The sequence below is a fragment of the Peromyscus eremicus genome, chromosome 17 (assembly GCF_949786415.1).
Source record: "Peromyscus eremicus chromosome 17, PerEre_H2_v1, whole genome shotgun sequence".
Taxonomy (NCBI): Eukaryota; Metazoa; Chordata; class Mammalia; order Rodentia; family Cricetidae; genus Peromyscus; species Peromyscus eremicus.
The window spans coordinates 59053934-59078807 of NC_081433.1; the positions used below are offsets into that span (position 1 = coordinate 59053934).

Below are 24874 nucleotides of genomic sequence, written 5' to 3' on the forward strand. Positions count from 1 at the left end.
AAGAAAAAGACAAAATGTGTTATAAACAACTGCAGAAAAATACAACTATTAAATGCCAAGGCTAAAATTTTGCTACCACATATACTTTGACACCATTTCTGGATAGTCTTTCATGTGAATATTGATTTATATACAATAAATATATGGAGAACTCTTAATTTCCATTTTCCTGTATATTTCAAAGGCAAAGAGACAACATTACCAGAAGTTAATAATCATAACAAATTGTGCAAATACCTATGACCCTACCAGACAGAGGAACTGGCATCTACACCTGATCAGTATCCCAAACTGCACCTTGTTGCTGTTGCTGTTTTGTCTGTAGACTAATGGTGCTAGAAATTATGAATATTTTCATCTTGTATAGGAGTGAAAGGAGCTTCTCCAAGGATTGAGTTTAACTTGCTCCATTGAGGATGAAAATTCCAGACACAAGGAAGCTAAGTCTATGGTGACTGCCCTCTGCAGCATAGCAGAACATAGGAGATGCAAACAGACCAAGGACAAACACCTTTGGGAAGAATTTCCACCTGCCAGTGTGGCAAAGCTCCGGAGAGGTCAGTGTGCTTTGTCTCCTTGTCCCCATCTGAGGAGGATGCTAAGAAGCCCCTCCATTCTAGCTAGAGTCCCTCATGCCTGTGCAGTGTAAAGGAGCTCAGCATCAGCTCCCATCACCTCCCACCGTAAGAACTACTGGAAAGGTTGTCCCTTAGCAGTTGTGCACCCTGAACTGGATCTCCAGTGAGAGAATCATGGAAGAAGCATGGGCGCAAAGCAGCCATTTCAAGGGAGTAGTATCTCACATGAAACACTTTTATGTTTCCACGTGTAAACCATCAATGAGTTGAGCTTTCACTCTATGCTAACACTCTGCCCTCCAAAAAGAAAGAAAATCAATTCTTGTTGGCTTCATTTGCAGTATGCAAAAGTCCAGTGTCATTTCCTTGACCCTGCCCATGACTGAGGTGAGCATTTGTCCCACCAGTAAATGGACTGAGAATGCAGCTCAGTGGTAGAGCCTACATTCAGCTTGTGGGAGGCCTTGGTCAGTCCCCATCACCACAAGGGAGGTTCAATAATATCGTGTTGAAATAATATAAAGAAAGTCACCCATGTTATAGTAATACTGGCTGCCACTTTTCACCTCATCTCTTATGTGAAGAGGGTCATTCCAATTCATCTACACTATCACTCCCTGGTTTGCCTTCCAAAGGCAAGATAGGTGTGAAAGATTCTGTGGTTACAGTCGCTGAAAGCACAAATTCTGTAGCATTCTCTCCACTGTTAGAATCTTGTCCAGACTCAGTGGGCCAGGACCCTGTAGTCAATGTTGCCTACTTGATAATAGTGTTGTTTTCTCAACTTTCCTGCTACTGTGGCATATTTTCTGGAAAGTGTATCTGTTTTTTTTTTTTTTTTTCAGGACAAGGATAGGCATTTATCATCATCTTTCCAGAGAATGCTACAGGAAGCAATTACTACCACGTTTACAGGTGACATTTGGCATTGGCAATTTTCTGTGGCTCAAGAAAAAACCTCCACTTGGTAAAACATGAACTCTGCAACTGCAATATGCAAAACTACTAACAGGTGGTCACGGTTGAGGGCAGAGGTCCGTCTTCTGTGGCACATGACCAACCCAATGGGGTTTCCATCAGGGTAACACTGTTGTCCAGTTGCTCTCCACCCTTCCGTACTGGATATCAGTCAACTTTCCCAAGATGTGGCTTGCAAGCTTGGGACCATTCTCCGTTGTTGGAATGTGCCGCATCTGGCCCTTGTAGAGAATGTCTGAAACCGGGCAGACGACGCAGGCCGTCCCTGAGCCAAACATCTTCTTCACTCTCTTCCCCTCCAGGGCAGGGGTCAGGTCATCCATGGTGAGGTATCTCTCACACACCTTAAATTTACCCCACTGTTGTGCCAGAACTATGATGCTCTGCCTGGTCACACCTGGGAGAATGATGCCATCTAGTGGAGGTGTCGCCAGCTCTTCCTCTCCATCTTCATTTATCCAGTAGAAGAACAGATTCATCGTGCTCACTTCAGTTATCTGGTCATCCTTGCCATACAGCCAGAGGACCTGCTGACAGTCATTCTCTGCTGCCTCGCACTGTGCCAAAGGGGACGCACCATAATTGCCGCCGACCTTGCACTCCCCAGTTCCACCTTGCCAGGCTCTGACATACTTTGGATTGGCCCACAGTGACACTGGATTAAAGGTTCCGCTAGAAAAATAAGGTCCCAGAGGGCTCAGGATCACAAAGAGCAAGACTCTGGATGGCTTCTTCTTGACTCCAAGAGATTGCTCAGTCCCGATAAACGTGGGGCGGATGTAGAGACTGGCAGAGGTGGAATAGGGGACTCACTCTTGGTCTATCTGTATAAGCTGCCGAATGCATTCCAGAAGCTCCTCCTGGTCAAACACCAGCAAAGTGGCCCGCAGAGCAGATCGGCACATTCTCTTCATGTTGAGTTCAGGCCGAAACAACCGGATCTTGTTATGGACTCCTCGAAAGGCCTTCAAGCCTTCATACAGTTCCACGCCATAGTGTAAAACTGAGGCATCAGGATGTATAGACAAGTTTTCAAAAGGCTTAATGTGAGGTTTCTCCGATCCAGATGCCAAGGACCACTCTACGGTCAGCATGTGGTCGGTGAACGTAGCTCCAAACACCAGAGAGTCGGGGTCTGGCTTTTCCTTCAAGACAGTGGCTGATGTAATGACAAGGTCTTTGGCCCTAAAAGTCTCAGCCACTTCTGATCCTCATTCTCCAGCGAAGGGTGCCGCGCATCCATTACTGCAGTCCTGGGGGGCCAGGGTTGCAGTTCCCCGGGGCAAGCAGGCAACTGCAAGCTGCGGACGCGTGGGAATGCGTGGCGCGGCGGCGACACGTGGAGCACAGCGAATCCTCGTGAAACCCAGGGCTGCTGTTCCGCGTGGCGGGCGCTGGAGGTCCGAACAGAGAGCCACTGACGAGCACCCAGCACAGGGAGGAGCGCAGAAGCTGCAGCATCTCCCTGTCGTGGGTGCGTGCAGTCATGCGATTGTGGGCAAGCACATGGAGGGCCCAGAAGCACTGGCCGGAAAGTGTGTCTTACAACATATAAACAATGTGTCATCATACCCTAGGTGCTGGCAACCAGGCCAATAGGGAACGCACTTGTCTAGAATGCTCACAATGGCACTGTTCAATCCATTTTGTACTGCCTACAAAATTCAAAATCCATTGACTTTTAAAAGTTATTCCTTGAGCCTATTACATACTGTTTCAAGACACATTCACATTAAGTGGCAGATACTTAAAGGTAACAGTAAGACAATATGTCAATTGTCTAATACGTCTAAATTGAGAAATTACAGAATGGAAAAATATCTGATCATCCTAATTACATCTAGTCACAAAAATTAATGAAGGTAATTGGATATTGCATTTTTGGTTTTAAACATAATCACATTGCTATATAATAATACATAGCAAAAAAAAATGATGCGTTTACTATAACAACTGAAAAACAATCTATTTTATAACAGAGCCATCTTGCTATGAAGTGGATATAGAGGATATTTGGACTAGGTTAAACATCATTTTCATATTTATACAAAAATATTACATTCGTCAATGGCTCATGTTAAAAAACAAACAAACATGTTTCAGATGATAGGGTTTGAGACTGTAATTTCTTAGAAAGAACTTAACAGATTTTAAATTCTACAACTGTTAAGAAGCAAATTAAGAAAAAATATAACTGCATTTATATTGGATTTCGTTGGCCTTTTTTTTTTTCTGGAAAAACCAAACTTGTTACTCTTTTTTTTAATTAGGGTAGGACCAATAGAGTATTCACTATTAATCTTACCTGTACTGATCTGGACAGGCTTTTTAAGTATCGATTGTAGCTCTCCTGGATGTCTTTCTTCACTGTGACAGATTTTAAAAGTGATAATTTAATAACCATTTTAAAAAAACATTTACCCAATGATTTGAATTTGTTTTTGTTTCAGTTCATAACATAACTTACACTATAAATTTACAAACAGCTACTAATAAGTTCTTCAACATTTTGACTGTAGTGGGTGACTCTTTCCTCACAACTTTTTCTTGTGTTGAAGAAAAGAAAGAACTCAGCCACAAAAAAATACCTCAACAAAAGCACAGAGAGACAGAGAGAAACAGAGAGACAGAGAGAGGGCTAGAGACAGAGAGACAGAGAGAAAGAGAGATAGAGAGTCAGAGGCAGGCAGACAGAAGAAACACTGGTTCTTTCACAGCCTTTGTTCGATGGCTACAGTAACTGGTGGTTCTATAGGCACATGCTCAATGGAATTAATATCCTGACTCCATCCCCATTCCTTGCCCTTAGAGCACCACAGCACCTTCTTTGTCATACTTTTGGCATTTCAGTGACTGTGGTGTTACCTCCCAAGAGCTTGGTTTGCAGACCATGGAATAGAGTCCCACTTCTGCTAACACTCTAACTCTCAAACCTTTCCTTGACAGCCCATTCAGGAGGGAATCCTGCACCACAATCTGGCTGTTTACGTGCTAAGCAAGGATTTCTACAAAGACTAAACAAGGTAATAACATGAAGACAAAAATTAAACCTGGTGGATAGTTTTTGTTATTTGCTGTGGAACTATTTAGAATTCCAAGTAGAACTTAACATTCAAGGTGTGTCTTTGAAATGTAGCTACCAGAAAATTATGAATCATTACATGGGTAATTAACTCTGCCAACTTGGAGATTTGAGTAAATCTTGGAGTAAATCAGCTATTTAATAATATGTAACAGATGTTTTATTATATACAGCCCCATTAAAGAAGATAACAATGTCCTCTATTATGGACCTAGTCAACTATACCGAGGACAGAACTGGCTTGAAATGAAGGTTAAATTCTCTACCTAAGCAGTGTCTAGGCTAGCAGATCATGGACACAAATGTGCTTTCACCTCTGTGTTTATGTCCAAATAACAGGGAAGGAAAAAACTCTTTAGACAGACATAACTAGTAGTCTTGTTGTGGTTAAGATTTGAGATTCATAGGACTCATTATGGGGGAAAACAGATCACTGATGAAACAATTGATGAATGGAGCTCTTCTGGGAAAAGGATGGAGTGGGTCTTCACCATCGAAAATTGGGTGCTATACCTGATACAAAGGGACTTTGCATGTAATTCTGGTATCAGAGAAGGAAAGTCAAATGTTGGCTGCCTCTGATACCTTCTGATAATTCAGAATGATCCCAAATCATGTATGCTCTCAGGAAAGATGATGTCAAAAAAAAAAAAGATGTCAAAAATGATAACTGCTAGTGAAAGTCTAGGTTCAATGCTGACTTCAGAATGTTTTTGAATAAGTAAGGAGAGTCGATTTGATATTAATAAGTGTGAGTAACACGAAAGGTTCCTTTACCAAAGCAGAGAGTTAGTGCTTGGGAAATGATAGTTGAGTGTAAAACTTGTGTCTATATGAACAAAAATGAACAAGTTCTCAGTCTAAAATTATATTCATAATACCATAGGGACTGTAAGACACAGCAAGCATCCAGTATAGAGTACCTAACTCAGAGCACACCAAACAGGAATTAGTCTCTTATCTTTGAATTTCCCTAATGTTAATGTACTGTTAAATCTCTTAAATCTTACTTGCAGAAAGGCTTTGGATCAGTACTGTGTTGCACTTCTAAAGATAAAGAAAAATGGGTTTATTATAATTCCACAAATTATATTTATATATGGAAATAAACTCATTATCAATATCAATTCCATTAAGATCAATGTGTAGACTATTCTAGAGTAAACATTCAGTTGTAGGCAATTAATTCACAGAGAGCTCTTGCTTCCATTCACGGTATATTTAAACTCAAAGAGAGAGCAATCTATCAAGCATTAAAGCCTAAAAATAAACTCCTGTGCAGATCTGTGATGATCCTAACTAAACAATCTCAGACAGAGAGAGCAGTATCCTTACCAGACTCAGGACCTCAAACTGACTGAGTCACAAAATAGCTTCTTGTTGTTGTTTGACTCTGGGCTAAAAGAACTAGAAAGAATTCTTGATTTGGTGTGGTGGTGCACACCCTTAACACAAGGTGGCAGCAGAGCCAGAGAGATTTCTGTGAGTTCTAGGACAGCCAGAGCTTCATAACAAAAAGATTAGTCACATAACATAAAAAACCAAAAAGGAAAATTTCTTAAACTGTATAATCCTCTTTCTTTTCCTTCACAAACACAAAGAAGTTTCTTCAGCTTTTTAGCTGATATTGTTCAGTTTAGGTAAAAAGCCCCAGCACGGGAAGCTGGGTGTACAGCAACTGTCCTTTAGCTGATATTGTTCAGTTTAGGTAAATAGCCCTAGCCCGGGAAGCTGGGTGTACAGCAACTGTCCTTCGCAGCATGATGAATTCGGCGGACAGAAACGGACCAGGGACAAAGACCTTTACAAAAAGCTGAAGAGGGAACAATGTGCTTACTCTCCTCATCCTTTTTGGGAAAGAGGCCCCTTAGTTTCAGCTCTGTTCACAAACTCATGTGCAGCTTAAAACACGGTCATTACAGTGTCCGTCATCTCCCATAAAAACAGTTGTTGGAATGAATCCTTCAAGTAGTTATGTATGGCGAGCTGTATCTCACAGTGAGAGAGCAGCAGGAACATCAGTGGGGTGGAGCACCACATCCCATGGGTCTCCTGCTGACCTGGAATCAATTTACATGTCTGTGTCCACAAAATAGGAACTCACTCAAGTTTTCACTGTACACTGACAGTTTGTCTTTCATAAATGAAAATTACTCCTCTTTTTGTCTTGTTTCAAGAGGAACTTTCTGTACCTTCTTAGCATTCCCCATGACTCAGGAAGGGCATCTGACCCACTATCAAATGGGCTGGGACTGTGGCTCAGTGGTAAAGCCTACGCCTATCATGTGGGAGCCCTCAGTCAGCCCTCATCACTATAAGTGCAGAGAACAACAAAATTCACAGTAACGTGATACTAGAAATTTACCTGCATTACCATAATACTGACACTTTTTGTCTTACCTCTGAAGAGAAGAAGGCATTTGGATTTACTACCTAGTGTGGCTGACAGTGGCAAGTTAGGTATAAAAGACACTGTGATGACAGTTGTTGAAATACAAACTCTGCAGTGTTCCTTTCACTGTCAGAGAGTCTCTCTAGACTCAGTGGAGATGCAGCTAATTCTTTGACATACAGAATGATGTCATTGGCTCAACTCTCCCTTCATGTCCAAAGTTTCTCTGGAAATTGTGCTTTTCAGTGTGTAAGTCATGTTTTATCATACCCTTATGTACTTAACAAAACTCAAGGGAAAACGTTATAAGGGTCGAGTAAATATGAAGGGTGCAACCTAGAATATTCACAAGGCCATGCATTCAATCCCAGAACTTCAAAAACCCAAAACCAAAGAAAGAAACAAAGAACAGAAGAACATATAAGGATTGACAGTCTTCTTAAAGTCTATTACACTTTCTATGACTCAGCATTGTCAGTCTACTATGGGACAGGACTAAAGATAAACTTAATTAAGCGTGTGGAATCTATCTCAAGTGAGAAATTGCAAGATAAATAAAACACCAAGATGACTGTAATTACCTCATTAGGCAAGAAATTAATTAAAGTGACTGATTATTAAGTTTGTGACATAATTACGTTTTAGTAACATTCAAGTTTGTAATCATATGCAGCACAAAGGATGAAGCATTTGTTATAAAATCTGAAAGAAAAAAATCAGTTTTTATAACAGTCCAATTTGCTAGTGTGCTTATGGAGGTCCCCTGCCAGGTTAAACAGTTTTCTCCTTTATACCAAGACAGTACATGTATCAGTGTCAAGTCAAATGAGCAACATTTTTGACGGTATATTTTCATGGTTGAAAGTGCTTAGAAATGTTTAATTGATTCTGATATTTCCAGAATATTAGGAAACAAAATTTAAAACAAAATAACTGCATTTATATTTTATTTCCTTAACTCCTTTGGGGGTGTTAAAATTTTCACTCTTATTTGTTTTATTTAGGGTAGTTAGGAACAGATAGAGTAGTTCACTATAAAAATCTTACCTGTGTTGACTCTCACAAGCTTTTTGTTTCTCTGTTCTGGCTCTTTGGCAGATGTTCCTTTGCTGTGACATATGTTAAAATTGATCATTATTGTACTATTAGTATGAAAGACATTTAGCAAGTGCTCTAAATGCTTTACTTTTGAGTCCCTATCTGATATAGGATCTCACTATGTAGCCCAGCTGACCTGAAACCTAGTATGTGGACCATGTAAGCCTTGAACTTAAAGAGATATGCCTGCATTCTGCCTCCTGAGTTCTGAGATTAAAGCCTTTGGCAAAACTCTGGCATTTAACTCAGATTTTTCTCCGTTTGAGCAATGAGTTATATACATCATAGGCTTTAAGAAGAAATTTTAAATTCTCTAAAATTGAATGAATTTAAAATATTCCATGCTAGATCTTTGGTATGCAATGAACGACATACTCAGAAAGAAATCAGTAGCTATAAGTACCTACATTAAAAAGAGTCAGAACGATCTCAAATAACTTAATGATGCATCTTTGTGCCTCAGAGAAACAAGAACACAACAAAGTGGAACTGGACATGAGGGCAGGAATTAATGATCACACACAGGAGGGGCCAGGGGTTCTTCCACACACTTTGTTCCCATGGCTGCAGGAACTGCTGACTTTGTTTGTGTGCTCAATGCACTTAATGCTCCTGTTTAATTCCTTTCCCACACCCTAGAGCACCATGGTCCCTTCACTATCAGGAAACTTTTTAGGTATTTCACTGAGTCTCATGCTCCCTCCCAAGAGGTTGGTGGGTAGAACATGAAACTGATTCATAGCTCTAAGCACTGAAGGGCCAGCACTCTCAGAAGCCACCACATTTTTGGTGCTTTAAAGCTGCTTTTTGATAGTCTATTCACAAGTATATGATGAAGCTGTCAAATGGCTACTTTTATGCTCAACAAGCAATTCTGTAATACTGAGTCTTTATAGCACAGTGGGGAGCAACGCTGTCCCCTCAGCACCACTTTATCCAAACTACAGTTCAGAACTCCAGACTTCAGGGCTTGTTGTTGGTAATAATAAACCTCTTTGTTCTCCGACCTTCCACCGACCTTGGTTTTCAGCACCATTGTGGAACTCATTGAGGAGGCTCTTTATGTCTGTGCAGAACATGTCCATAAGGCCATTCTGAAGAGATCTTCAGCAATGCCTGGGAGAGTCTTGAACCCTGCCTTGTTACTCACACTCCTGCCAACAGATAACTTGGCCCAAACATACTAGTGATCTGAATGAATGACCTGAAGCTGATACTTTAAATACATGTGCATAGCATGTTATGGGCAGTGCACTTGCATGCATATGTGATTTCAGGTACATACATGCATGCCAGGGTGCATAGATTGGCAATTAGAGTACAAACTGCGGGGAAGGTCAACCTTCACCTTCAACCTTTTTTTTGTTGCTGTGTCTTGTCCATGAATGCACACCCCCAAATAATTATTGAGTCAAATTTGGGGGATTCTCTGTCTCCCTTCCAACTCACTCTAAGTTCCTCAAGATTACAGATGCACATGAGACCATCAGGCCTCATGTGACTTCTGGGCATCCAAACTCCCAGTCTGACACACGCATGGCAAGCACTTTCTCTACTGAACCATCTCTCTAGCCATGGATTCTTAAGAGTATTTCACACTGCATCAGGTGTAATCAGTAATTGCAAGATTGTGTGCTCTACAAATAATTATTCAGCTTGTGAATAAGGGAAGAATAAAGATGGTGAAATTGACTTACACAGAGGAAAACAGTGTGATTTCCAAATTTGATATCTCCAGATATACAGTGTATTTTAAAACACATATACTCTTACCTGATTGGAGTCTTCTGTTCAGTTCCTGCATTCACTATGAAAGAAAAAGACAAAATGTGTTATAAACAACTGCAGAAAAATACAACTATTAAATGCCAAGGCTAAAATTTTGCTACCACATATACTTTGACACCATTTCTGGATAGTCTTTCATGTGAATATTGATTTATATACAATAAATATATGGAGAACTCTTAATTTCCATTTTCCTGTATATTTCAAAGGCAAAGAGACAACATTACCAGAAGTTAATAATCATAACAAATTGTGCAAATACCTATGACCCTACCAGACAGAGGAACTGGCATCTACACCTGATCAGTATCCCAAACTGCACCTTGTTGCTGTTGCTGTTTTGTCTGTAGACTAATGGTGCTAGAAATTATGAATATTTTCATCTTGTATAGGAGTGAAAGGAGCTTCTCCAAGGATTGAGTTTAACTTGCTCCATTGAGGATGAAAATTCCAGACACAAGGAAGCTAAGTCTATGGTGACTGCCCTCTGCAGCATAGCAGAACATAGGAGATGCAAACAGACCAAGGACAAACACCTTTGGGAAGAATTTCCACCTGCCAGTGTGGCAAAACTCCGGAGAGGTCAGTGTGCTTTGTCTCCTTGTCCCCATCTGAGGAGGATGCTAAGAAGCCCCTCCATTCTAGCTAGAGTCCCTCATGCCTGTGCAGTGTAAAGGAGCTCAGCATCAGCTCCCATCACCTCCCACCGTAAGAACTACTGGAAAGGTTGTCCCTTAGCAGTTGTGCACCCTGAACTGGATCTCCAGTGAGAGAATCATGGAAGAAGCATGGGCGCAAAGCAGCCATTTCAAGGGAGTAGTATCTCACATGAAACACTTTTATGTTTCCACGTGTAAACCATCAATGAGTTGAGCTTTCACTCTATGCTAACACTCTGCCCTCCAAAAAGAAAGAAAATCAATTCTTGTTGGCTTCATTTGCAGTATGCAAAAGTCCAGTGTCATTTCCTTGACCCTGCCCATGACTGAGGTGAGCATTTGTCCCACCAGTAAATGGACTGAGAATGCAGCTCAGTGGTAGAGCCTACATTCAGCTTGTGGGAGGCCTTGGTCAGTCCCCATCACCACAAGGGAGGTTCAATAATATCGTGTTGAAATAATATAAAGAAAGTCACCCATGTTATAGTAATACTGGCTGCCACTTTTCACCTCATCTCTTATGTGAAGAGGGTCATTCCAATTCATCTACACTATCACTCCCTGGTTTGCCTTCCAAAGGCAAGATAGGTGTGAAAGATTCTGTGGTTACAGTCGCTGAAAGCACAAATTCTGTAGCATTCTCTCCACTGTTAGAATCTTGTCCAGACTCAGTGGGCCAGGACCCTGTAGTCAATGTTGCCTACTTGATAATAGTGTTGTTTTCTCAACTTTCCTGCTACTGTGGCATATTTTCTGGAAAGTGTATCTGTTTTTTTTTTTTTTTTTTCAGGACAAGGATAGGCATTTATCATCATCTTTCCAGAGAATGCTACAGGAAGCAATTACTACCACGTTTACAGGTGACATTTGGCATTGGCAATTTTCTGTGGCTCAAGAAAAAACCTCCACTTGGTAAAACATGAACTCTGCAACTGCAATATGCAAAACTACTAACAGGTGGTCACGGTTGAGGGCAGAGGTCCGTCTTCTGTGGCACATGACCAACCCAATGGGGTTTCCATCAGGGTAACACTGTTGTCCAGTTGCTCTCCACCCTTCCGTACTGGATATCAGTCAACTTTCCCAAGATGTGGCTTGCAAGCTTGGGACCATTCTCCGTTGTTGGAATGTGCCGCATCTGGCCCTTGTAGAGAATGTCTGAAACCGGGCAGACGACGCAGGCCGTCCCTGAGCCAAACATCTTCTTCACTCTCTTCCCCTCCAGGGCAGGGGTCAGGTCATCCATGGTGAGGTATCTCTCACACACCTTAAATTTACCCCACTGTTGTGCCAGAACTATGATGCTCTGCCTGGTCACACCTGGGAGAATGATGCCATCTAGTGGAGGTGTCGCCAGCTCTTCCTCTCCATCTTCATTTATCCAGTAGAAGAACAGATTCATCGTGCTCACTTCAGTTATCTGGTCATCCTTGCCATACAGCCAGAGGACCTGCTGACAGTCATTCTCTGCTGCCTCGCACTGTGCCAAAGGGGACGCACCATAATTGCCGCCGACCTTGCACTCCCCAGTTCCACCTTGCCAGGCTCTGACATACTTTGGATTGGCCCACAGTGACACTGGATTAAAGGTTCCGCTAGAAAAATAAGGTCCCAGAGGGCTCAGGATCACAAAGAGCAAGACTCTGGATGGCTTCTTCTTGACTCCAAGAGATTGCTCAGTCCCGATAAACGTGGGGCGGATGTAGAGACTGGCAGAGGTGGAATAGGGGACTCACTCTTGGTCTATCTGTATAAGCTGCCGAATGCATTCCAGAAGCTCCTCCTGGTCAAACACCAGCAAAGTGGCCCGCAGAGCAGATCGGCACATTCTCTTCATGTTGAGTTCAGGCCGAAACAACCGGATCTTGTTATGGACTCCTCGAAAGGCCTTCAAGCCTTCATACAGTTCCACGCCATAGTGTAAAACTGAGGCATCAGGATGTATAGACAAGTTTTCAAAAGGCTTAATGTGAGGTTTCTCCGATCCAGATGCCAAGGACCACTCTACGGTCAGCATGTGGTCGGTGAACGTAGCTCCAAACACCAGAGAGTCGGGGTCTGGCTTTTCCTTCAAGACAGTGGCTGATGTAATGACAAGGTCTTTGGCCCTAAAAGTCTCAGCCACTTCTGATCCTCATTCTCCAGCGAAGGGTGCCGCGCATCCATTACTGCAGTCCTGGGGGGCCAGGGTTGCAGTTCCCCGGGGCAAGCAGGCCACGGCAAGCTGCGGACGCGTGGGAATGCGTGGCGCGGCGGCGACACGTGGTGCACAGCGAATCCTCGTGAAACCCAGGGCTGCTGTTCCGCGTGGCGGGCGCTGGAGGTCCGAACAGAGAGCCACTGACGAGCACCCAGCACAGGGAGGAGCGCAGAAGCTGCAGCATCTCCCTGTCGTGGGTGCGTGCAGTCATGCGATTGTGGGCAAGCACATGGAGGGCCCAGAAGCACTGGCCGGAAAGTGTGTCTTACAACATATAAACAATGTGTCATCATACCCTAGGTGCTGGCAACATAGCCAATAGGGAAAGCACCTGTCTAGAATGCTCACAATGGCACTGTTCAATCCATTTTGTACTGCCTACAAAATTCAAAATCCATTGACTTTTAAAAGTTATTCCTTGAGCCTATTACATACTGTTTCAAGACACATTCACATTAAGTGGCAGATACTTAAAGGTAACAGTAAGACAATATGTCAATTGTCTAATACGTCTAAATTGAGAAATTACAGAATGGAAAAATATCTGATCATCCTAATTACATCTAGTCACAAAAATTAATGAAGGTAATTGGATATTGCATTTTTGGTTTTAAACATAATCACATTGCTATATAATAATACATAGCAAAAAAAATGATGCGTTTACTATAACAACTGAAAAACAATCCATTTTATAACAGAGCCATCTTGCTATGAAGTGGATATAGAGGACATTTGGACTAGGTTAAACATCATTTTCATATTTATACAAAAATATTACATTCGTCAATGGCTCATGTTAAAAAACAAACAAACATGTTTCAGATGATAGGGTTTGAGACTGTAATTTCTTAGAAAGAACTTAACAGATTTTAAATTCTACAACTGTTAAGAAGCAAATTAAGAAAAAATATAACTGCATTTATATTGGATTTCGTTGGCCTTTTTTTTTTCTGGAAAAAACAAACTTGTTACTCTTTTTTTCAATTAGGGTAGGACCAATAGAGTATTCACTATTAATCTTACCTGTACTGATCTGGACAGGCTTTTTAAGTATCGATTGTAGCTCTCCTGGATGTCTTTCTTCACTGTGACAGATTTTAAAAGTGATAATTTAATAACCATTTAAAAAAAAACATTTACCCAATGATTTGAATTTGTTGTTGTTTCAGTTCATAACATAACTTACACTATAAATTTACAAACAGCTACTAATAAGTTCTTCAACATTTTGACTGTAGTGGGTGACTCTTTCCTCACAACTTTTTCTTGTGTTGAAGAAAAGAAAGAACTCAGCCACAAAAAAATACCTCAACAAAAGCACAGAGAGACAGAGAGAAACAGAGAGACAGAGAGAGGGCTAGAGACAGAGAGACAGAGAGAAAGAGAGACAGAGAGTCAGAGGCAGGTAGACAGAAGAAACACTGGTTCTTTCACAGCCTTTGTTCGATGGCTACAGTAACTGGTGGTTCTATAGTCACATGCTCAATGGAATTAATATCCTGACTCCATCCCCATTCCTTGCCCTTAGAGCACCACAGCACCTTCTTTGTCATACTTTTGGCATTTCAGTGACTGTGGTGTTACCTCCCAAGAGCTTGGTTTGCAGACCATGGAATAGAGTCCCACTTCTGCTAACACTCTAACTCTCAAACCTTTCCTTGACAGCCCATTCAGGAGGGAATCCTGCACCACAATCTGGCTGTTTACGTGCTAAGCAAGGATTTCTACAAAGACTAAACAAGGTAATAACATGAAGACAAAAATTAAACCTGGTGGATAGTTTTTGTTATTTGCTGTGGAGCTATTTAGAATTCCAAGTAGAACTTAACATTCAAGGTGTGTCTTTGAAATGTAGCTACCAGAAAATTATGAATCATTACATGGGTAATTAACTCTGCCAACTTGGGGATTTGAGTAAATCTTGGAGTAAATCAGCTATTTAATAATATGTAACAGATGTTTTATTATATACAGCCCCATTAAAGAAGATAACAATGTCCTCTATTATGGACCTAGTCAACTATACCGAGGACAGAACTGGCTTGAAATGAAGGTTAAATTCTCTACCTAAGCAGTGTCTAGGCTAGCAGATCATGGACACAAATGTGCTTTCACCTCTGTGTTTATGTCCAAATAACAGGGAAGGAAAAAACTCTTTAGACAGACATAACTAGTAGTCTTGTTGTGGTTAAGATTTGAGATTCATAGGACTCATTATGGGGGAAAACAGATCACTGATGAAACAATTGATGAATGGAGCTCTTCTGGGAAAAGGATGGAGTGGGTCTTCACCATCGAAAATTGGGTGCTATACCTGATACAAAGGGACTTTGCATGTAATTCTGGTATCAGAGAAGGAAAGTCAAATGTTGGCTGCCTCTGATACCTTCTGATAATTCAGAATGATCCCAAATCATGTATGCTCTCAGGAAAGATGATGTCAAAAAAAAAAAAGATGTCAAAAATGATAACTGCTAGTGAAAGTCTAGGTTCAATGCTGACTTCAGAATGTTTTTGAATAAGTAAGGAGAGTCGATTTGATATTAATAAGTGTGAGTAACACGAAAGGTTCCTTTACCAAAGCAGAGAGTTAGTGCTTGGGAAATGATAGTTGAGTGTAAAACTTGTGTCTATATGAACAAAAATGAACAAGTTCTCAGTCTAAAATTATATTCATAATACCATAGGGACTGTAAGACACAGCAAGCATCCAGTATAGAGTACCTAACTCAGAGCACACCAAACAGGAATTAGTCTCTTATCTTTGAATTTCCCTAATGTTAATGTACTGTTAAATCTCTTAAATCTTACTTGCAGAAAGGCTTTGGATCAGTACTGTGTTGCACTTCTAAAGATAAAGAAAAATGGGTTTATTATAATTCCACAAATTATATTTATATATGGAAATAAACTCATTATCAATATCAATTCCATTAAGATCAATGTGTAGACTATTCTAGAGTAAACATTCAGTTGTAGGCAATTAATTCACAGAGAGCTCTTGCTTCCATTCACGGTATATTTAAACTCAAAGAGAGAGCAATCTATCAAGCATTAAAGCCTAAAAATAAACTCCTGTGCAGATCTGTGATGATCCTAACTAAACAATCTCAGACAGAGAGAGCAGTATCCTTACCAGACTCAGGACCTCAAACTGACTGAGTCACAAAATAGCTTCTTGTTGTTGTTTGACTCTGGGCTAAAAGAACTAGAAAGAATTCTTGATTTGGTGTGGTGGTGCACACCCTTAACACAAGGTGGCAGCAGAGCCAGAGAGATTTCTGTGAGTTCTAGGACAGCCAGAGCTTCATAACAAAAAGATTAGTCACATAACATAAAAAACCAAAAAGGAAAATTTCTTAAACTGTATAATCCTCTTTCTTTTCCTTCACAAACACAAAGAAGTTTCTTCAGCTTTTTAGCTGATATTGTTCAGTTTAGGTAAAAAGCCCCAGCACGGGAAGCTGGGTGTACAGCAACTGTCCTTTAGCTGATATTGTTCAGTTTAGGTAAATAGCCCTAGCCCGGGAAGCTGGGTGTACAGCAACTGTCCTTCGCAGCATGATGAATTCGGCGGACAGAAACGGACCAGGGACAAAGACCTTTACAAAAAGCTGAAGAGGGAACAATGTGCTTACTCTCCTCATCCTTTTTGGGAAAGAGGCCCCTTAGTTTCAGCTCTGTTCACAAACTCATGTGCAGCTTAAAACACGGTCATTACAGTGTCCGTCATCTCCCATAAAAACAGTTGTTGGAATGAATCCTTCAAGTAGTTATGTATGGCGAGCTGTATCTCACAGTGAGAGAGCAGCAGGAACATCAGTGGGGTGGAGCACCACATCCCATGGGTCTCCTGCTGACCTGGAATCAATTTACATGTCTGTGTCCACAAAATAGGAACTCACTCAAGTTTTCACTGTACACTGACAGTTTGTCTTTCATAAATGAAAATTACTCCTCTTTTTGTCTTGTTTCAAGAGGAACTTTCTGTACCTTCTTAGCATTCCCCATGACTCAGGAAGGGCATCTGACCCACTATCAAATGGGCTGGGACTGTGGCTCAGTGGTAAAGCCTACGCCTATCATGTGGGAGCCCTCAGTCAGCCCTCATCACTATAAGTGCAGAGAACAACAAAATTCACAGTAACGTGATACTAGAAATTTACCTGCATTACCATAATACTGACACTTTTTGTCTTACCTCTGAAGGGAAGAAGGCATTTGGATTTACTACCTAGTGTGGCTGACAGTGGCAAGTTAGGTATAAAAGACACTGTGATGACAGTTGTTGAAATACAAACTCTGCAGTGTTCCTTTCACTGTCAGAGAGTCTCTCTAGACTCAGTGGAGATGCAGCTAATTCTTTGACATACAGAATGATGTCATTGGCTCAACTCTCCCTTCATGTCCAAAGTTTCTCTGGAAATTGTGCTTTTCAGTGTGTAAGCCATGTTTTATCATACCCTTATGTACTTAACAAAACTCAAGGGAAAACGTTATAAGGGTCGAGTAAATATGAAGGGTGCAACCTAGAATATTCACAAGGCCATGCATTCAATCCCAGAACTTCAAAAACCCAAAACCAAAGAAAGAAACAAAGAACAGAAGAACATATAAGGATTGACAGTCTTCTTAAAGTCTATTACACTTTCTATGACTCAGCATTGTCAGTCTACTATGGGACAGGACTAAAGATAAACTTAATTAAGCGTGTGGAATCTATCTCAAGTGAGAAATTGCAAGATAAATAAAACACCAAGATGACTGTAATTACCTCATTAGGCAAGAAATTAATTAAAGTGACTGATTATTAAGTTTGTGACATAATTACGTTTTAGTAACATTCAAGTTTGTAATCATATGCAGCACAAAGGATGAAGCATTTGTTATAAAATCTGAAAGAAAAAAATCAGTTTTTATAACAGTCCAATTTGCTAGTGTGCTTATGGAGGTCCCCTGCCAGGTTAAACAGTTTTCTCCTTTATACCAAGACAGTACATGTATCAGTGTCAAGTCAAATGAGCAACATTTTTGACGGTATATTTTCATGGTTGAAAGTGCTTAGAAATGTTTAATTGATTCTGATATTTCCAGAATATTAGGAAACAAAATTTAAAACAAAATAACTGCATTTATATTTTATTTCCTTAACTCCTTTGGGGGTGTTAAAATTTTCACTCTTATTTGTTTTATTTAGGGTAGTTAGGAACAGATAGAGTAGTTCACTATAAAAATCTTACCTGTGTTGACTCTCACAAGCTTTTTGTTTCTCTGTTCTGGCTCTTTGGCAGATGTTCCTTTGCTGTGACATATGTTAAAATTGATCATTATTGTACTATTAGTATGAAAGACATTTAGCAAGTGCTCTAAATGCTTTACTTTTGAGTCCCTATCTGATATAGGATCTCACTATGTAGCCCAGCTGACCTGAAACCTAGTATGTGGACCATGTAAGCCTTGAACTTAAAGAGATATGCCTGCATTCTGCCTCCTGAGTTCTGAGATTAAAGCCTTTGGCAAAACTCTGGCATTTAACTCAGATTTTTCTCCGTTTGAGCAATGAGTTATATACATCATAGGCTTTAAGAAGAAATTTTAAATTCTCTAAAATTGAATGAATTTAAAATATTCCATGCTAGATCTTTGGTATGCAATGAACGACATACTCAGAAAGAAATCAGTAGCTATAAGTACCTACATTAAAAAGAGTCAGAACGATCTCAAATAACTTAATGATGCATCTTTGTGCCTCAGAGAAACAAGAACACAACAAAGTGGAACTGGACATGAGGGCAGGAATTAATGATCACACACAGGAGGGGCCAGGGGTTCTTCCACACACTTTGTTCCCATGGCTGCAGGAACTGCTGACTTTGTTTGTGTGCTCAATGCACTTAATGCTCCTGTTTAATTCCTTTCCCACACCCATGGTCCCTTCACTATCAGGAAACTTTTTAGGTATTTCACTGAGTCTCATGCTCCCTCCCAAGAGGTTGGTGGGTAGAACATGAAACTGATTCATAGCTCTAAGCACTGAAGGGCCAGCACTCTCAGAAGCCACCACATTTTTGGTGCTTTAAAGCTGCTTTTTGATAGTCTATTCACAAGTATATGATGAAGCTGTCAAATGGCTACTTTTATGCTCAACAAGCAATTCTGTAATACTGAGTCTTTATAGCACAGTGGGGAGCAACGCTGTCCCCTCAGCACCACTTTATCCAAACTACAGTTCAGAACTCCAGACTTCAGGGCTTGTTGTTGGTAATAATAAACCTCTTTGTTCTCCGACCTTCCACCGACCTTGGTTTTCAGCACCATTGTGGAACTCATTGAAGAGGCTCTTTATGTCTGTGCAGAACATGTCCATAAGGCCATTCTGAAGAGATCTTCAGCAATGCCTGGGAGAGTCTTGAACCCTGCCTTGTTACTCACACTCCTGCCAACAGATAACTTGGCCCAAACATACTAGTGATCTGAATGAATGACCTGAAGCTGATACTTTAAATACATGTGCATAGCATGTTATGGGCAGTGCACTTGCATGCATATGTGATTTCAGGTACATACATGCATGCCAGGGTGCATAGATTGGCAATTAGAGTACAAACTGCGGGGAAGGTCAACCTTCACCTTCAACCTTATTTTTGTTGCTGTGTCTTGTCCATGAATGCACACCCCCAAATAATTATTGAGTCAAATTTGGGGGATTCTCTGTCTCCCTTCCAACTCACTCTAAGTTCCTCAAGATTACAGATGCACATGAGACCATCAGGCCTCATGTGACTTCTGGGCATCCAAACTCCCAGTCTGACACACGCATGGCAAGCACTTTCTCTACTGAACCATCTCTCTAGCCATGGATTCTTAAGAGTATTTCACACTGCATCAGGTGTAATCAGTAATTGCAAGATTGTGTGCTCTACAAATAATTATTCAGCTTGTGAATAAGGGAAGAATAAAGATGGTGAAATTGACTTACACAGAGGAAAACAGTGTGATTTCCAAATTTGATATCTCCAGATATACAGTGTATTTTAAAACACATATACTCTTACCTGATTGGAGTCTTCTGTTCAGTTCCTGCATTCACTATGAAAGAAAAAGACAAAATGTGTTATAAACAACTGCAGAAAAATACAACTATTAAATGCCAAGGCTAAAATTTTGCTACCACATATACTTTGACACCATTTCTGGATAGTCTTTCATGTGAATATTGATTTATATACAATAAATATATGGAGAACTCTTAATTTCCATTTTCCTGTATATTTCAAAGGCAAAGAGACAACATTACCAGAAGTTAATAATCATAACAAATTGTGCAAATACCTATGACCCTACCAGACAGAGGAACTGGCATCTACACCTGATCAGTATCCCAAACTGCACCTTGTTGCTGTTGCTGTTTTGTCTGTGGACTAATGGTGCTAGAAATTATGAATATTTTCATCTTGTATAGGAGTGAAAGGAGCTTCTCCAAGGATTGAGTTTAACTTGCTCCATTGAGGATGAAATTTCCAGACACAAGGAAGCTAAGTCTATGGTGACTGCCCTCTGCAGCATAGCAGAACATAGGAGATGCAAACAGACCAAGGACAAACACCTTTGGGAAGAATTTCCACCTGCCAGTGTGGCAAAACTCCGGAGAGGTCAGTGTGCTTTGTCTCCTTGTCCCCATCTGAGGAGGATGCTAAGAAGCCCCTCCATTCTAGCTAGAGTCCCTCATGCCTGTGCAGTGTAAAGGAGCTCAGCATCAGCTCCCATCACCTCCCACCGTAAGAACTACTGGAAAGGTTGTCCCTTAGCAGTTGTGCACCCTGAACTGGATCTCCAGTGAGAGAATCATGGAAGAAGCATGGGCGCAAAGCAGCCATTTCAAGGGAGTAGTATCTCACATGAAACACTTTTATGTTTCCACGTGTAAACCATCAATGAGTTGAGCTTTCACTCTATGCTAACACTCTGCCCTCCAAAAAGAAAGAAAATCAATTCTTGTTGGCTTCATTTGCAGTATGCAAAAGTCCAGTGTCATTTCCTTGACCCTGCCCATGACTGAGGTGAGCATTTGTCCCACCAGTAAATGGACTGAGAATGCAGCTCAGTGGTAGAGCCTACATTCAGCTTGTGGGAGGCCTTGGTCAGTCCCCATCACCACAAGGGAGGTTCAATAATATCGTGTTGAAATAATATAAAGAAAGTCACCCATGTTATAGTAATACTGGCTGCCACTTTTCACCTCATCTCTTATGTGAAGAGGGTCATTCCAATTCATCTACACTATCACTCCCTGGTTTGCCTTCCAAAGGCAAGATAGGTGTGAAAGATTCTGTGGTTACAGTCGCTGAAAGCACAAATTCTGTAGCATTCTCTCCACTGTTAGAATCTTGTCCAGACTCAGTGGGCCAGGACCCTGTAGTCAATGTTGCCTACTTGATAATAGTGTTGTTTTCTCAACTTTCCTGCTACTGTGGCATATTTTCTGGAAAGTGTATCTGTTTTTTTTTTTTTTTTTTCAGGACAAGGATAGGCATTTATCATCATCTTTCCAGAGAATGCTACAGGAAGCAATTACTACCACGTTTACAGGTGACATTTGGCATTGGCAATTTTCTGTGGCTCAAGAAAAAACCTCCACTTGGTAAAACATGAACTCTGCAACTGCAATATGCAAAACTACTAACAGGTGGTCACGGTTGAGGGCAGAGGTCCGTCTTCTGTGGCACATGACCAACCCAATGGGGTTTCCATCAGGGTAACACTGTTGTCCAGTTGCTCTCCACCCTTCCGTACTGGATATCAGTCAACTTTCCCAAGATGTGGCTTGCAAGCTTGGGACCATTCTCCGTTGTTGGAATGTGCCGCATCTGGCCCTTGTAGAGAATGTCTGAAACCGGGCAGACGACGCAGGCCGTCCCTGAGCCAAACATCTTCTTCACTCTCTTCCCCTCCAGGGCAGGGGTCAGGTCATCCATGGTGAGGTATCTCTCACACACCTTAAATTTACCCCACTGTTGTGCCAGAACTATGATGCTCTGCCTGGTCACACCTGGGAGAATGATGCCATCTAGTGGAGGTGTCGCCAGCTCTTCCTCTCCATCTTCATTTATCCAGTAGAAGAACAGATTCATCGTGCTCACTTCAGTTATCTGGTCATCCTTGCCATACAGCCAGAGGACCTGCTGACAGTCATTCTCTGCTGCCTCGCACTGTGCCAAAGGGGACGCACCATAATTGCCGCCGACCTTGCACTCCCCAGTTCCACCTTGCCAGGCTCTGACATACTTTGGATTGGCCCACAGTGACACTGGATTAAAGGTTCCGCTAGAAAAATAAGGTCCCAGAGGGCTCAGGATCACAAAGAGCAAGACTCTGGATGGCTTCTTCTTGACTCCAAGAGATTGCTCAGTCCCGATAAACGTGGGGCGGATGTAGAGACTGGCAGAGGTGGAATAGGGGACTCACTCTTGGTCTATCTGTATAAGCTGCCGAATGCATTCCAGAAGCTCCTCCTGGTCAAACACCAGCAAAGTGGCCCGCAGAGCAGATCGGCACATTCTCTTCATGTTGAGTTCAGGCCGAAACAACCGGATCTTGTTATGGACTCCTCGAAAGGCCTTCAAGCCTTCATACAGTTCCACGCCATAGTGTAAAACTGAGGCATCAGGATGTATAGACAAGTTTTCAAAAGGCTTAATGTGAGGTTTCTCCGATCCAGATGCCAAGGACCACTCTACGGTCAGCATGTGGTCGGTGAACGTAGCTCCAAACACCAGAGAGTCGGGGTCTGGCTTTTCCTTCAAGACAGTGGCTGATGTAATGACAAGGTCTTTGGCCCTAAAAGTCTCAGCCACTTCTGATCCTCATTCTCCAGCGAAGGGTGCCGCGCATCCATTACTGCAGTCCTGGGGGGCCAGGGTTGCAGTTCCCCGGGGCAAGCAGGCAACTGCAAGCTGCGGACGCGTGGGAATGCGTGGCGCGGCGGCGACACGTGGAGCACAGCGAATCCTCGTGAAACCCAGGGCTGCTGTTCCGCGTGGCGGGCGCTGGAGGTCCGAACAGAGAGCCACTGACGAGCACCCAGCACAGGGAGGAGCGCAGAAGCTGCAGCATCTCCCTGTCGTGGGTGCGTGCAGTCATGCGATTGTGGGCAAGCACATGGAGGGCCCAGAAGCACTGGCCGGAAAGTGTGTCTTACAACATATAAACAATGTGTCATCATACCCTAGGTGCTGGCAACCAGGCCAATAGGGAACGCACTTGTCTAGAATGCTCACAATGGCACTGTTCAATCCATTTTGTACTGCCTACAAAATTCAAAATCCATTGACTTTTAAAAGTTATTCCTTGAGCCTATTACATACTGTTTCAAGACACATTCACATTAAGTGGCAGATACTTAAAGGTAACAGTAAGACAATATGTCAATTGTCTAATACGTCTAAATTGAGAAATTACAGAATGGAAAAATATCTGATCATCCTAATTACATCTAGTCACAAAAATTAATGAAGGTAATTGGATATTGCATTTTTGGTTTTAAACATAATCACATTGCTATATAATAATACATAGCAAAAAAAAATGATGCGTTTACTATAACAACTGAAAAACAATCTATTTTATAACAGAGCCATCTTGCTATGAAGTGGATATAGAGGATATTTGGACTAGGTTAAACATCATTTTCATATTTATACAAAAATATTACATTCGTCAATGGCTCATGTTAAAAAACAAACAAACATGTTTCAGATGATAGGGTTTGAGACTGTAATTTCTTAGAAAGAACTTAACAGATTTTAAATTCTACAACTGTTAAGAAGCAAATTAAGAAAAAATATAACTGCATTTATATTGGATTTCGTTGGCCTTTTTTTTTTTCTGGAAAAACCAAACTTGTTACTCTTTTTTTTAATTAGGGTAGGACCAATAGAGTATTCACTATTAATCTTACCTGTACTGATCTGGACAGGCTTTTTAAGTATCGATTGTAGCTCTCCTGGATGTCTTTCTTCACTGTGACAGATTTTAAAAGTGATAATTTAATAACCATTTTAAAAAAACATTTACCCAATGATTTGAATTTGTTTTTGTTTCAGTTCATAACATAACTTACACTATAAATTTACAAACAGCTACTAATAAGTTCTTCAACATTTTGACTGTAGTGGGTGACTCTTTCCTCACAACTTTTTCTTGTGTTGAAGAAAAGAAAGAACTCAGCCACAAAAAAATACCTCAACAAAAGCACAGAGAGACAGAGAGAAACAGAGAGACAGAGAGAGGGCTAGAGACAGAGAGACAGAGAGAAAGAGAGATAGAGAGTCAGAGGCAGGCAGACAGAAGAAACACTGGTTCTTTCACAGCCTTTGTTCGATGGCTACAGTAACTGGTGGTTCTATAGGCACATGCTCAATGGAATTAATATCCTGACTCCATCCCCATTCCTTGCCCTTAGAGCACCACAGCACCTTCTTTGTCATACTTTTGGCATTTCAGTGACTGTGGTGTTACCTCCCAAGAGCTTGGTTTGCAGACCATGGAATAGAGTCCCACTTCTGCTAACACTCTAACTCTCAAACCTTTCCTTGACAGCCCATTCAGGAGGGAATCCTGCACCACAATCTGGCTGTTTACGTGCTAAGCAAGGATTTCTACAAAGACTAAACAAGGTAATAACATGAAGACAAAAATTAAACCTGGTGGATAGTTTTTGTTATTTGCTGTGGAACTATTTAGAATTCCAAGTAGAACTTAACATTCAAGGTGTGTCTTTGAAATGTAGCTACCAGAAAATTATGAATCATTACATGGGTAATTAACTCTGCCAACTTGGAGATTTGAGTAAATCTTGGAGTAAATCAGCTATTTAATAATATGTAACAGATGTTTTATTATATACAGCCCCATTAAAGAAGATAACAATGTCCTCTATTATGGACCTAGTCAACTATACCGAGGACAGAACTGGCTTGAAATGAAGGTTAAATTCTCTACCTAAGCAGTGTCTAGGCTAGCAGATCATGGACACAAATGTGCTTTCACCTCTGTGTTTATGTCCAAATAACAGGGAAGGAAAAAACTCTTTAGACA

General features: G+C 41.2%; 1 protein-coding gene, 1 long non-coding RNA gene and 3 pseudogenes across 13 annotated transcripts in view; 1 reads left to right on the forward strand and 4 right to left on the reverse strand.

The window, feature by feature from the left end:
• LOC131894475 (triadin-like) overlaps positions 1-24874 on the reverse strand; it is a 112271-nt gene that overhangs the window by 72787 nt on the left and 14610 nt on the right. For 8 of the 12 annotated variants that reach the window (XM_059244747.1, XM_059244752.1, XM_059244753.1 and 5 more), the window contains 9 exons: positions 23736-23797; positions 19834-19867; positions 18019-18080; positions 15590-15626; positions 13802-13863; positions 9902-9935; positions 8078-8139; positions 5649-5685; positions 3862-3923 (listed from right to left, as the gene is read on the reverse strand). In XM_059244747.1, coding sequence (XP_059100730.1) covers positions 3862-3923; positions 5649-5685; positions 8078-8139; positions 9902-9935; positions 13802-13863; positions 15590-15626; positions 18019-18080; positions 19834-19867; positions 23736-23797 — 452 coding nt within the window. The other 4 variants (XM_059244754.1, XM_059244755.1, XM_059244756.1 and 1 more) reach the window with 4 other exon arrangements.
• Positions 585-3079, reverse strand: LOC131894477 (branched-chain-amino-acid aminotransferase, cytosolic-like; annotated as a pseudogene).
• LOC131894484 (uncharacterized) lies at positions 10067-24484 on the forward strand. Its single transcript, XR_009374922.1, has 6 exons — positions 10067-10498; positions 11366-11435; positions 14444-14520; positions 20241-20430; positions 21298-21367; positions 24377-24484. It is a non-coding gene; the product is annotated as an uncharacterized LOC131894484 (long non-coding RNA).
• LOC131894479 (branched-chain-amino-acid aminotransferase, cytosolic-like) lies at positions 11345-13034 on the reverse strand (annotated as a pseudogene).
• LOC131894480 (branched-chain-amino-acid aminotransferase, cytosolic-like) lies at positions 21277-22953 on the reverse strand (annotated as a pseudogene).